This window comes from Lycium ferocissimum, chromosome 11 (genome assembly GCF_029784015.1).
Source record: "Lycium ferocissimum isolate CSIRO_LF1 chromosome 11, AGI_CSIRO_Lferr_CH_V1, whole genome shotgun sequence".
NCBI lineage: Eukaryota > Viridiplantae > Streptophyta > Magnoliopsida > Solanales > Solanaceae > Lycium > Lycium ferocissimum.
The window spans coordinates 33,526,798-33,540,408 of NC_081352.1; the positions used below are offsets into that span (position 1 = coordinate 33,526,798).

Consider the following 13,611-nt stretch of genomic DNA (forward strand, 5'->3'; position numbering starts at 1 on the left):
GTAGAAGATACGGGGATGGCAGAACTCAATAGATTTTATCCAGATCATGTACTTTTCTTAAAAAATTCATTTAATATTTACAAGTTATTGATTTAGAATCTTGTAACTCAAAAGTGCTAGAATCGTGAATCAATAAACTTTCAATCATGGTTTCGCCTCTGAATATATTGACACTGTATAACTTTTGTTTTATAGTCAGTATATATAACTTAAATCATTTGTATAAATATAGCACATAACGTTCTCGTGAATGGATACAGACATAAGAAAAACCTCACTTTTTTCACATGCAAAGTTTTAAAAAATTTCTCTACACTATCGGTGTATATGTTGGGATTGAAATAACATGGCGTCATGCGGAAGCTAATAATTGCAAACTTTGAATGACGATAAATCAAACAATAATGAAAAACTGTAAAAATGACTTTGATAATATGATATGAGTTTGGTCAATTGATCTACATATGAAAACTAATATAAAAGAAAATCATAAAAACTATTGAGAGAAAAATCTCCCCCTAAGCAAGACTTCGTTTGAGGACTACATTGTGGATGCTACTGTATTGTGAATGAGAAGAACAAATCTTCTTTTTATAGAAGTCCGAAACTTCTCCTCCAAGAAATATGATAGATATAGTAGAATCCTTTTCCACAAAGAAAACCTTTTTTTATCAATAAATCACTTTTGAAGTAAAACACAATTATGATAGAATTCAGATAAGGTAAGAAATTCAGGGCAAACCCTAACAGTATATAGGATCATATTTTCTTGTATAAATGTAAGCACACAATGGTCTAAGATACTTACATGAACGAAACCTATCATTTGAAAAGAAAGAACAAAAAAATGCTAAACAACAACAAAATGCTATTCACAAAATGTTTGATCAAAATTAAAGGGCAATGGGCTCTTATCCTGCCTATAAAAATGGAAATTCACAAAGCAATTTTGGCCCAAATTTTTGCAATTTGCAGAGTCATTATGAAACTAAACTCTAAGCCAGTGCTCTCCACCAATGAATTTTCTATTCAAGAAGGGCTTGACTTGAGCTTTACTGAAAGATTTAGCCCATGGCACTCGACCGTTTCTATTGGCTCCTTTGCCTCTGCACTTGTATTCCCCAAACACTGCATGTCTAAAAACAAAAACAAAAATAAAAAATGAAGAAAAGATTAAAATTGCTGATTAACTCTTTTAAATATAATATTTTGTATAAGGAGTTAAGATATATACATTGACAATGTAAATATAATATTTTGTATAAGGAGTTAAGATATATACATTGACAATGTAAATATAATATTTTGTATAAGGAGTTAAGATATATACATTGACAATGTAAATGCTTTTTATACCAACAGTGTAATGTAACCTAATGTAGGTAGAGGCAGAACTTTATTTTCACTAAGAGGTGTCTATCATCTACTATACATACATAAAAAAACTTAATCTTGTATATAGAGTATAATTTTCTGTAGAAAGACGTTTGAAAGAACCCCTTCATACAATGACGGAGTAAGAATTTTCATTGGATGAAGCCCCTAGCTCCGAGTTGTGTAGCAGGTTGCATGCTTTATTTTCTAGGTAACTAGTTCTACTTATTATAGCCAGTTATCTGTTACTTGTATTATCTTTTAAGTGATTTAATAATAATTTTTTTTTTTTTAACTATGTCAGTGTAATGAGGTTAAAACAATAACAAAAAAAATGCATCTTACTTTTCTCTAGATAATTGGTCCCAGTCGTACCATCCTTCAGGAGCTATAAGACCATCAAAAGAGCAACGTGAGTATATAATCCTTGAATACTCTCCCCATGCTCTGCCTAAAAGGACACTGCCACTTCCACTGACTTTACAGTTAACAAATGAGAATCCTGTATCTTCATCAGCAGAGTTTCTTTGGTGAGCTGCAATCGCTCCTGATATTCCCATGTTATCCTCGGCTATTGAATGAAGAATACAACCCTGTTGCAAATCAATAGGTTGGAGTTTCAAGTCATAACAAGGGTCGTGTTGTGTATCAATTATCCTTTATTGATTAAAAAAGAAAAATATTAATGAGTTCATTGACTGAATAAGCTCTGATATTGACTAGTCTTTTGGGTTGGGATCTTTCTTCAATCTATAACAATTGGTATCAGAACATTTTGATAAAGGCCTGAGGCCACGACTCAGAGTGGTGGCCTGGATCTAGCAAGCAGTGGCGGAGTCAAAAATTTTACTAAGGGTGTCAAAATATAAAAAAATAGATGCATGTAAAGAATAAGGGGAGTCAACATATAGCATATATACATAAAAGTAAAATTTTAACCTAGCTAAACTGTGTAACTTTCTGGCGAACAGGTGTCATTTGACACCACTTAGCATAAGGTGGCTCTGCCATTGCTAGCAAGAGTGCCAGTTGTGACCAACCAGTAGGGCGTCACGAGTGATGGCTTAGATCTAAGAGGGATGCTAGCCGTAAACAATGGACCCAAAAAATAAATATGAGATGTCAGTCGTGACTAACCGGGTCAAAGGGGTGCAAGGAATGGTAGCCTGGATCAAAGACATGATGTCAGCCATGACCAATGAGGTTGTTGGTCATCAAGCGGAGGCGATTGCTGTGTATGTGACAATTGTCCTTTATTGCTCAAAAAAATATTAATGGGTTTATAGGCCAAATGAGCCTCACCTAATAGACTAGTCTTTTGGGTAAGGGTCTCTTGTATAATCTAAAGCAAGTCGGGTTAAAAAAAAAAAAAAAAAAAAAAAAAAAGAACAATTTCGCATTGCAAAAGACCACGAAATAACGATTCAAATCACAATAGAGACAATAACAAATACTAATGAAATAGTCGGGTGTCAGCAAGCTGGCATGAACATCATTGGTATTAAGAAAAAAAAAAAGAGGAAAGAAAAGGACATAGAGTCAAGAACCTGATATAGTGATCTAGCATTGCCACAAATGAAATCAACAGTGCCTTGAATGACACACTTGTAAAAATAGTGTGATCCAGACTCATCATAAAGTGTGTCCTGTGATCCCAATATCCTAACTTTGTACAACATTGCCCTGTCACCTGATAATCTTAATGCCACAGCTTGCATGTCATTGTACTGAGGCAATGCAAACACCGTATTCTGAAAAGAAAAAGAAACATGTTTTGTGAGTTCCACTGAATTCATTACTCTCTGCTCGAATTATATATACATACAATAAAATTACACTCATTCCGTATTGGCTGAGTACCTCAATGGTGATGCCACTTGCACAGAAGTAATCTGATTCTACTGCAACTGTGGCTGTGTTGGAAGTGCCTAACACATTGCCATATTGGTCCTTGTCTGAGGCCTTGTTATTCCAAGTAATTGTGGTTCTTCTAGCTTGATGTTCATCACCAATTAATGAAATAAATGGCTTTGAAGCTGGAATAAACACTTTTTCTCTGCATATCAAAATTTTCGGTTAAATTCCATAAATGGTCATTAAATTATCTCTTATCTTTTATCACACAACTTTCACCAATATAATTGAATAGTCACAATGGTTGAAAATAACCTTAGTTAATTTGTCACATCAGCACTTCTTATTTTGACCTTTTTAAAAACATTGAATGAAGATCAGATGTTACAAAACTCAGAATCCACCACGTAATCTAGCTAAATCTTTTCACATAAATGGGACCAAGCTATTACACTATAAAAGTGAAAAAGCAAGAGCCAAATTATATGTTCTAAAGAAAATCAACATGGAAAGAAGAGCAATTCAGGGCATCAGAGTTAACGTAAATTTTTTTTATATAATGTCAGTGTATATAAGTACCTGTATGTCCCTGGACGAATGAGAATTTTGACTCGCTTAGAATTATGGACAGGAACCATGTCAATTGCACCTTGTACTGTAACGGAGTCCCCGTTACCGTTCTGATCAACAGCGATGACACCTTGAGACTTGCGTGATTTTTCATCCGTTAAATCTAAATTATTAGATTTCACTTTAATATCATCCCATGTTATGTAACTTTGAACGAAAATTACTCTTGTATATGCCAAAAACATGAAAAAAATCAAAGTATAAATGTTGATGAAATTTCTTAAGTTCATAATGCCGAAATTAAGCAAGGATTTGTTCGTAATGTATATGAAAAAAATTAGAAAAGCAAAGGATATAAAGAGGAGTGGGCAAGTAAGAAAAAGGTGATGGTAATAAATACCAAGAGTGTGGTGTGTTTTTATTTTGTTGTATAGTATTATTACGAGTTCTATTGAGACTGAGATTAAGTAGTAATTTGCACGTTAATGGAGTTTTTATTGAAGTTTGATGTAAGTGCAGGGACTTTTTTTTCATGTAGAAATGGAAAAGGAGTGAAGTGAAGAATTCTAATGGTAGAAGAAGAAGGATGGCGAAATCTACTAGGATTATGTAAATATTTTTATATGGTTAGTTCATAAAAGAAGAATTCTAATGGTAGAAGAAGAAGGATGTGAAATCACTAAAAGGATTATGCAAATATTTTTTGTATGGTTAGTGCATAAATGTCAACTCAAAAAGTAATCTGAAAGACAATAGCTTAAAAATTTTACGGGCTAGCCACTTTTCCGACCCATTTTTGAAAAATAGCCAGCGTCTAAAATTTGTTGGAAAGGTGCCACTTTTTATTTGAACAAGTGAAAAATCTAGGATATTCTCATAATTATTGAAAATTGGCTATGTTTCAATTTTTTTGAATTGCTACTATTTTTCAGTTACAATTCCGCAGAATGGCTACTACATATGTTTGCTTTGCTTAAAATTTTCAGCGATTATATATACGTTTAATATGTTTTGGCACTTTGGTCTAACGCTTTAAATTTCATAAATAAATAAAAAGAGTATTTATTACACTACGTTGCCATCTTAATTAATCAAAGCGTTAACTAACCTTTAATTTGCAGCATTAGGATGTTAATGGAATTGGACAACTTAGGCTATTTTTACATACTCGACGAGGTATCACAAACTTGAGTCTGTAGCATTTTGCACCCCTAACATATGTCCTCTTTTGCAATTTGCACCCTGTCCTATTTATTTTTATGATTCGCACCCTAACCTCTTTATTTTCTTGCAAAATAATGAAACCACTCATTTTTCAAATTTCCCACGAGGAAAAAAATGGAATACAAATAATAAGAAGGAGAATGATCATAATAAAATTGCATCACTGTCATCCTCCCTCAAGATCAGATCATTTTTTCACCACCCAAATCCACAAAAAAGGTTATGTCTCCTTCTTCAGTGGCTTCCTCATCAACCATCCCTAACCGTACCATAGGCAAGTCCATGGAAGCTTGCATTTGATGAGATGGAGCCACTGGAAGTGCTTGATGTGTGTTTGCCATGTCCATCTCTATCCCTTGGTCATGCAAACTCATTTTTATGATCAAATTTCTCTCCCTGCGATACTTCATAACCCCCCATAAAAGTATTTTGCTCCAATTACTCAATTAGTTTCCTGTTACATGCTTGACCAGGATCAATTTTTTTTTTTTTTACCAGATTGCCAATGGCCCTTCCATCTTGAAGGCCTTCGTCATTGATGCTTCACTCTTTGGCCATATTTCTGACTTTTCCGTTAGTTGGTGTTTAGAGCGCACTGTAATGAATAACAACTTGATTTCTTGCTGTATTTGGTGCTTTTACCAAGTTTGGAAGTATCACTCATGCAATATTCTACTAGAACTTCCAGTATTGCTATAATATTATAGTATTGATTTTCATTTGACACAAATAGTTAACTATCAGATTTCTTTAACTTGTTCAGAACAATTTATTTTCTTGTTTCATTCCAAAATTCTATGGATGGGGATCATGCATGCAAGGTGGAATACTTGGGAAAGAAATTCCAAAATTCCAACTTCTTATGTGGAGCTAGTAGACGTGATTTTGTGGAAGATTTAATTTTGTGCCATTTCTTTTCTTATTATTCGTATTCCAATTTTGCCCTCATGGAAATTTAAAAAAATGAGTGGTTTCATTATTTTGCAAGAAAATAAAAAGGTTAGGGTGCAAATCATAAAAATAAATAAGACAGAGTGCAAATTGCAAAAGAGGACATACGTTAGAGGTGCAAAACGCAACGGACTCCACAAACTCACTTGTTCTTAAACTCTTTCGAGCATAAGTTTATTAATAACCGCAACACTTCCCTTTTGTAACAGATATGTGCCCAAAATTTTAAACTATCAGAATTGTAGCTATTAAATCGCAATGAATTTACGATTGATGAATCTACTGAAACTCAAATTTAAAAAAGAATTAACAAAACTAATGACATCAATTTTGAGGTTGACTACCCAACGTCAAACAAATTAAGTATTATTTACTAAATGCAGTTTTAGTGGCAAAGCAATAAAATAAGGAAACAATTTAGAAAAAACCCTAAAAGTAAATTATCTTCATTGAATTGTACATATCATGCATTAAAAGAAGAAATGCAGGGTTGGTCCTTCAGATGGACTGGTTTTTAATTTTTGTCCTCCAAACAGGTCAATTTTCGCTTTCGCTTCTCACAACGGAACTTATGTCTAGTGAAGTATAAGTTCTTTTAGAAACTATAATCATGTGTGTCATAGCTTGTGGGATACAATGATGCAAAATTATAAACATATGTTCCCGCGAAAAAAGTTATTCGTTATGAGGGACAAAAATTAAAAACCAACACAAAATGGGAGACAAAAGTGCAAATGACCCGCATTAAAACCAATAGTTGAAATTAGGGAAAAGGACACTGTGTGTCCACTCAGCCAAACTAATCCCACATTTAATTACTATTTGGGCTTAATCCCACTAGGTGTCCGGTCGGCCCAAATTAATGCCAAAAAATGGCCGGTCGGCCCATAATAATGCCAAGGCTGGCCGGCCCAACAGCCCAGGCGCTTAAAAAAAAAAAGACTTTTTGTGGCGACGTCGCCACTAAAGGGCTGCTACAGCATGTATACATATGTTGGAATTATATATACACTTTATATACACGAATTATACAGTTTATATACATATGTTGGAATTAATCATACATTTATTATACATAAATTATACGTTAGTTATACATTTATTATACACATATTATACAATAATGATATGATATTTATTTTTAACATATACAATAGTGATACATATTATATACCACAATGATACGGTTTCTATAATACATTTTTTATACGTATGGTACACTTTCTATACAATACTGATACAGTTTATATACACATACTGGAATTATATATACACTTTCTATATAAAAATGATACATATTATATACAAAAATGATACAATTTTCTATTCTATACAAAGCAGTTGCCCTGTGCTGATACACATTATATGCACAAATGATACATATCTTAGTGATTCATATTTTAAACAATTTCTATACATTACAGATAGGTATCGATACATATTTTATACACAAATGACACATATTATATATAAAAATCGCCTCAAATATTTTTGTGTTTGGGTTTTTATTTGAAAATTGTCTTATTTAAGTTTTGGCTAATGGATGGGATTTGTTTAATTGCTACATTTTGGGTTTGGGAAAAATTGGGCTAGAGGATGGAATTATTTATAGCCGAATGGCCATATATGTCCTTTTCCCTTGAAATTAACAACAGTTTGAGGGCTCATAAAATGGGCTTTATCTGTTATCTTAACAAGTGGCGAAATTTACAGCCCAACACAAACAAAACTGCACAAAGGTATGGCCCGATTTAAGTTTGAGCCCATTGTAACACAAGAGTAATCAATATGGGAGTACTTGCTCTCACCGACACTTTCCCATTTGGTCATAAATAAACTTTATATATTTGCAAATATTACCTTATATCGAGGGTCTATAAAAAACAATCTTTCTACCTTCCAAAGTAGGGGTAAGGTCTGCGTACATCCTGCCTTCCTCAGACTCCACTTTGTGAAATTCAGTGGGTATGTTGTTGTTGTTGTTATATTTGCAAATATTAATTTGTCTATTCATATTTACACTGAATCGCGGTATTTGAATTACTGATGAAATGCTGAAAAACTTATTTTAGGAAGTGAAATAATAACTTTTACTATGGTCAAGTTTATTCCCAAGCATATCCAAACACAACTATATAGTTTCCAAATAATTTTCTAACTTCAACTTTAAACACTCTTTTTTCTAACTTCAATCAGATATTATCTAAACGTTTATTTAAAATTATGAATCCACTCCTTCATCTTTACCTAGAGGTCTTATGTTGAGCTCTAGTATGAAATTATCTTTGTTAGGAAGCGCTTTATCCCTAACGTGGGACTTTCAGACGCAGTTAGTTGACACAAGTGCGGATGTAAACTGAAAATTATAAATTCACTCCTTCATCCTTAATGAGATATCAAGTTCGAGCATTGGATATGAAATCGTTTTTATTAAGGAGCGCTTTACCCTCTAATATGAAATTTCCTGGCGCAATTCCAAATTTAGTCCTACCGAATACTGAGTAGGAAACTAAAATATTTATGAATCCGATTTGGCCCAGTGTGAGATGCTAAGATAAGATGAAAAAATCTTGAGAATTCATGTTGTATGTAAACGACACAAAAGCAAATAAGTATGCGGTGACCCCTAAAGAAATTGAAAAGGCAAATGCTGTTATCTACCCATCTCCAATGGTTTAAAATTCATATTCATGAAGCACCTGCAACCATAGATAGTGTGTTTTTAAGATTTCACTTTCATAAATGATCTTCAAGAATTATAGACCCTACCAATATTCCGTCTTTTTTGACTCTGCTTGACATTGTGCTATGTGTTCAATTTCTGATGACAAATTTGAAGGTCCTTTTATCCACTCATTCTCTTCCGGAGTAAGGGGTTGTATTATAAATTCGATAAAATTCAGTAAATTTGATCTAAATTTGAAGGTACCTTTATATATTCACTTGTCATCTTTTGGAGCCACAGGCCATACGATATGAATTTGATAAAAATTCAATATTTTTTATCCAAACTCGAAGATCCTTTATCCACTTGTCCTCTTCGGAACCATGGGCAGATATATCATTTACGGTATGAATTCGATAAATTCAATAATTTTGGTCAAATGCAACTCATATTCGCATTCGATAAATTCAGTAATTTTGGTCAAATGCAACTCATATTCGCATTCGATAAATGTGACTTATCTGCACGACTTATAAATCAACATTCGGCATTTACAAATCGTATCGTAATACAAGCAATCAACTCTAAAGTCTGTAATTAGTCCTGTTCAATTTTCATCCCCCAAATGGTAGACATTCATTTAGATTTATCTAGTCTACTAACTATGTACTCCTTCCGGTCCAAAATAATTGAGGATTTAACTTCTAAAAACTGGTCTAAAATAATTGAGGTTTTTAGTCTATCAAGATGATATCTCTTTTTTTTTTTTTCAACTGTACCCTTGACACATTCTTAATTCAATAAACAAATTTGATACTTATTATAGTTTCAAAGTCCCACTTGGTTAAGAATATTTAGTCAATACACCTCTTAATTTTTAAAATTAAGTGGATTCCTTAATTTATGTCTTTCAAGTCTTTAAACCTCAATTATTTTGGATCGGAGGGAGTAATTGCTACTTGACTACTCTCCTGAGAAATTGTACTACGAAGTTAAGGGCACATATTAATAATATCACCTCTCACTATCAATACCCAATATATTCAATGAATCTCCCACGTAAAAAATCCAAACGTTCATGCTTCCAAGTGACTTCCAAAATGTTAATAAAGTTTGTCGTCCTAGTTGTTCCGCAGTACAAAAAGATGTAATTAGGTACTATATTATATTAATTAAATTAAATCAAGAGTATAATTAAGTTTTATAATACAATAATGTCACTTAACAGTTACCTATGCAATAAATATTGGGAATTTTACACTGTATGCCAATTATGGCAAAATATTTACCCGTTTTAGCCCATCTTTTTTAAATTACTGGCCATAGCCATTTTTTTCCTCTTCAATTTTTTACCAGTCTTATACATTATTATACACTTTTATACAAGGTTTATACATTGTCTACAGTAGATGTATAAAGTTATATATTGTTGTATAATATTGCATATTAGTCTAATACATTATTATAAACTTTTATACAAGGTGTATATATTGTCTACAGGAGGTGTATAAAGTTGTATATTGTTGTATAAAGGTGAATATTAAGAGTTAATAATGAAATGTTGGACTATAGATTTGTAATTTAAAATATGGGCTATGAATATGTAATTTTGACCCATAAATTATTTATAACTGAAATTTTCCGATAAATATTTACATTAAATATGAATAAATCATTGGAGTTAGTTCAATTACACAAAACATTAAAGAAAAGATGAATAATATGATTAGAATATAGTCAAATTATGTTGAAAATATACTATCCCATTTATCCTCCGTAAATAAAACGTAAAATTTAAATAATTATGGTTGACGGGGGAAATCTTTTTCCTTTTCTCTCTCTTTTTTTCTTCTTTTAAGTTGAGGGAATCAAATATTTTCGTTTTTTTATAAGAGAAGTGGACCCTAGTGAAGCTGCCGGTCCCTGTAAGGTCCTTGACCAAAGAAGAAGAGCACTTGTTACTCCAAAGAAATCTTCCAGAAGAATGCATGTCATCGCAAACGTCACACTATCAGACAAATCAACTCGCCTTTTTTCTGAATGTGATTGACATTTTAAAGAAAAAAGAATTAACATAAGATTTTGTTTTATATTTTATTAACTAATAAGTGTTCAATTTACTTTTTGTCAAGTTGGACTGGATTTCTTAGTTTAGCTAAGCAATGAGCTTTCCTTCTTGAAGGAGCGAAAGGTGTTCTGCTGTCATCTTTCTTTTTTGTTAAATGCGTGATATTAAATTCAGACAGTAAATTATTTGGTTCAAAATATCTTCATTTGAGATTTTTATGGTGCATACGAAATAATTTGAGCATCTAATTTAAGACCGTAATATAATAGGTAAGGTAGTTCGGGATTATTAAGTTCCATTAGAAACTTTTATAAAAACGACGAGAGAATAAGTATAGGATTCTCTAACACCTTTTTTAACGTGTAACCCATAAATTTATATATAGATTTGGTTCACTCTTTTATTTTTCCTTTTCTAAAGTTGAGAGAGGAGGCTCAACAAGTGTGACCATGGAGTAGAAGGAGACAAAGTAGGCTCAACACGGTAATAAATAGACTTCGAGCAATTTTAGCTGCTTAATTGGCTAATTTAAGATAGAGAAATAAATAGGGGGCATAGAAGATAAAAAGAGAAAAGTCATAACGTAAACAAGCTCATCAAATATTTTACTATTATTGATACATATGAAATAATTTGATCGTCAAACCAAAAAGTGTAAGTTAATAAGTGAAGCCATTCATGATCATTAAACCCTTTACATACCCAAAAAAATTCAAAGTAGAAAGATTATACTCCACTATGACATTACGGTTTGAAACCTCAATTCGAACGTTCATAAATTGTCTCACAATTGTTACTGCTACAAGTCACTTTCTTAACTCGTTTAGGACATCGAATTATTTGGTTCCACAAATGAATCTTACCAAGGTCATCTCCTCCTCTTATTGGTCCCAACTATATTAATTATGATGGAATTCACGGTTTTGCGTGTACGTTTCCCAAACCAACTCCGACATGTGTTTCGTCACTACCTGCGTTTCTTCAATTGCCATGTGATTTTTAAGTAATACTCCAATTATTTCCTCTTAAATATCGTGTATTCTTTTTTTAATATTAAGAGTAAAATATAATCTAATTTTAATTTTAAATCCCGAAAGTGATATGAAATAGTAATTTTTTTTTTTTGAGCTGAAGTGACAATTAAATTGGGATGGAAAGAGTATACATATTGTTAGTGTAAATAATCTTTATACCGACATATTGTCTTTATCTATTGTTGGTGAAATTGCTACTGAAAGTACAGTTACAATTAGAAAATAAAATGAAGAAATAAAGGTATATGTAATTGGTGCATTTAATATCTCGCGCTCTTTAAGGAAATTTAAGCCTACGCAAGTTAAATCTTTCTGACGCAAAGAAGAATCTTCCCGACTGTTCTTTCTAACGCAATACTTGACAATGTCGTAAAATTCAACAAACTCTGGACAAGATGTTGAGGCTAAAGCTCCACCAACAGAACGTTTTCCTTCAATTCTAAATAAAACTCTCTTTTTTAACTCACTTTTTCATGCACTCTATAATATTATCTCTGTCTTAATTTATGTGGTACAATTCGAATTACGAGTGTAAAAAGTTATTTTGACCGTGAATTTAGACATAATTTATTTTATGTTTTTTGGATTAAAATTTATATATTTAGAAATTACGTAAAAAGTATTATCAGTCACAATAATTATGTAAAGAAATAGACCTTAGGCCTAATTTAATATCAAAAACTAGTTCATGAGGTGAGAATTTCCTCATACCATATAAAGAGGCCAAATTTCTTTTGGCCCGCCAATGTGGGACTCAACACCTCCCCCCCTCCCTTAAGATATTTTGAGCGTGAACAATATAAGATGGAGCCCAACACTGAATAAAATAATGAATTGGGTTGAGATTGACTTCAGATATTTTTCAAATAGATTTAAGATTGACAAGAAAGATATAAAGAGATCAAGTTCCCTTTAATCAACTGATGTGTAACTTAACAAATAAATAATTAAAAATAATATAAAAATGATATAAAAAAATTACAGTCAATTAAAGAATAACTCATTTGATTCTGTCGAACCGCGCCGTATAAATAGGGGCAGAAGGAGTATATCTTATTTGTAAGATTTCAAGTTTGACATTAAAGGAGACTTATCTGTAATACATTATTTCAATTAACGATGTACTATAAAACTTAAACTCTTACCATATATATTTACTGTGTACAAGATTAAGAAACTAATTTTTAAACGACCCTAGCGTTGAAACTTATAAAGTTTTGTATTTATCAAGTGATGTGTGATTGTCGATGAAGTAATTTTTTTCCACCGACGGCTGTTATAAAATTATAATAAGTTGCCAAGTATACTAGATTCAAGCTATATTACTTGAATCAATCAAATACTTATCCCTTTAGTAAAGATTCTGTTAGACTTTTTAGTCATCGAAATAGTAATATTTGAATTTATATGATTACACGAACAATAATTGCTTCCAACGTATGTAGATTCCTAGAAATGGTCAAATTTCATTTTTCTTTTGTTTAGATTAATGAGTTATGTGAGCTAAAAGTAAAAGTAGACAAATAATTTATTTCGTATTGTGGCTGCGCTTCTAATACGTAGACGTAGATTGTGTCCCCACATGGCATTTTAAAGAATATCCATCTGCCCTTTCTAAAAATCTCCAAAGAAATATTGTTTTCCGACATCTTCAACTTTTTCACATTAGAACAATAATAATTATTATTATATAGTTAAATTATATTATTTATTGAAGTAAGGAGTAATTCAGTTAATTGGCCACCTAAATTTTCATATTGTTGATGAGGGTTCGAATCCCCACATTATAATCCCTTTTTTTATTTCTTTTTCCCCTACCCCTATAACAAAAAATATAAAAAAATAAAAAATATAATATACTGACAATATAA

General features: G+C 31.9%; 1 protein-coding gene across 1 annotated transcript; it reads right to left on the minus strand.

Annotated features, from left to right (window-relative positions):
• Window positions 1-760: 760 nt before the first annotated feature.
• LOC132037570 (pectinesterase QRT1-like) lies at window positions 761-4,256 on the minus strand. Its single transcript, XM_059428101.1, has 5 exons — window positions 3,808-4,256; window positions 3,235-3,430; window positions 2,922-3,125; window positions 1,720-1,967; window positions 761-1,136 (listed from the first exon to the last, which is right to left on the minus strand). The coding sequence occupies exons 1-5, from the start codon at window positions 4,086-4,088 to the stop codon at window positions 989-991; spliced, it is 1,077 nt and encodes a 358-aa protein (XP_059284084.1). The 5' UTR covers window positions 4,089-4,256; the 3' UTR covers window positions 761-988.
• Between the last annotated feature and the right edge of the window lie 9,355 nt (window positions 4,257-13,611).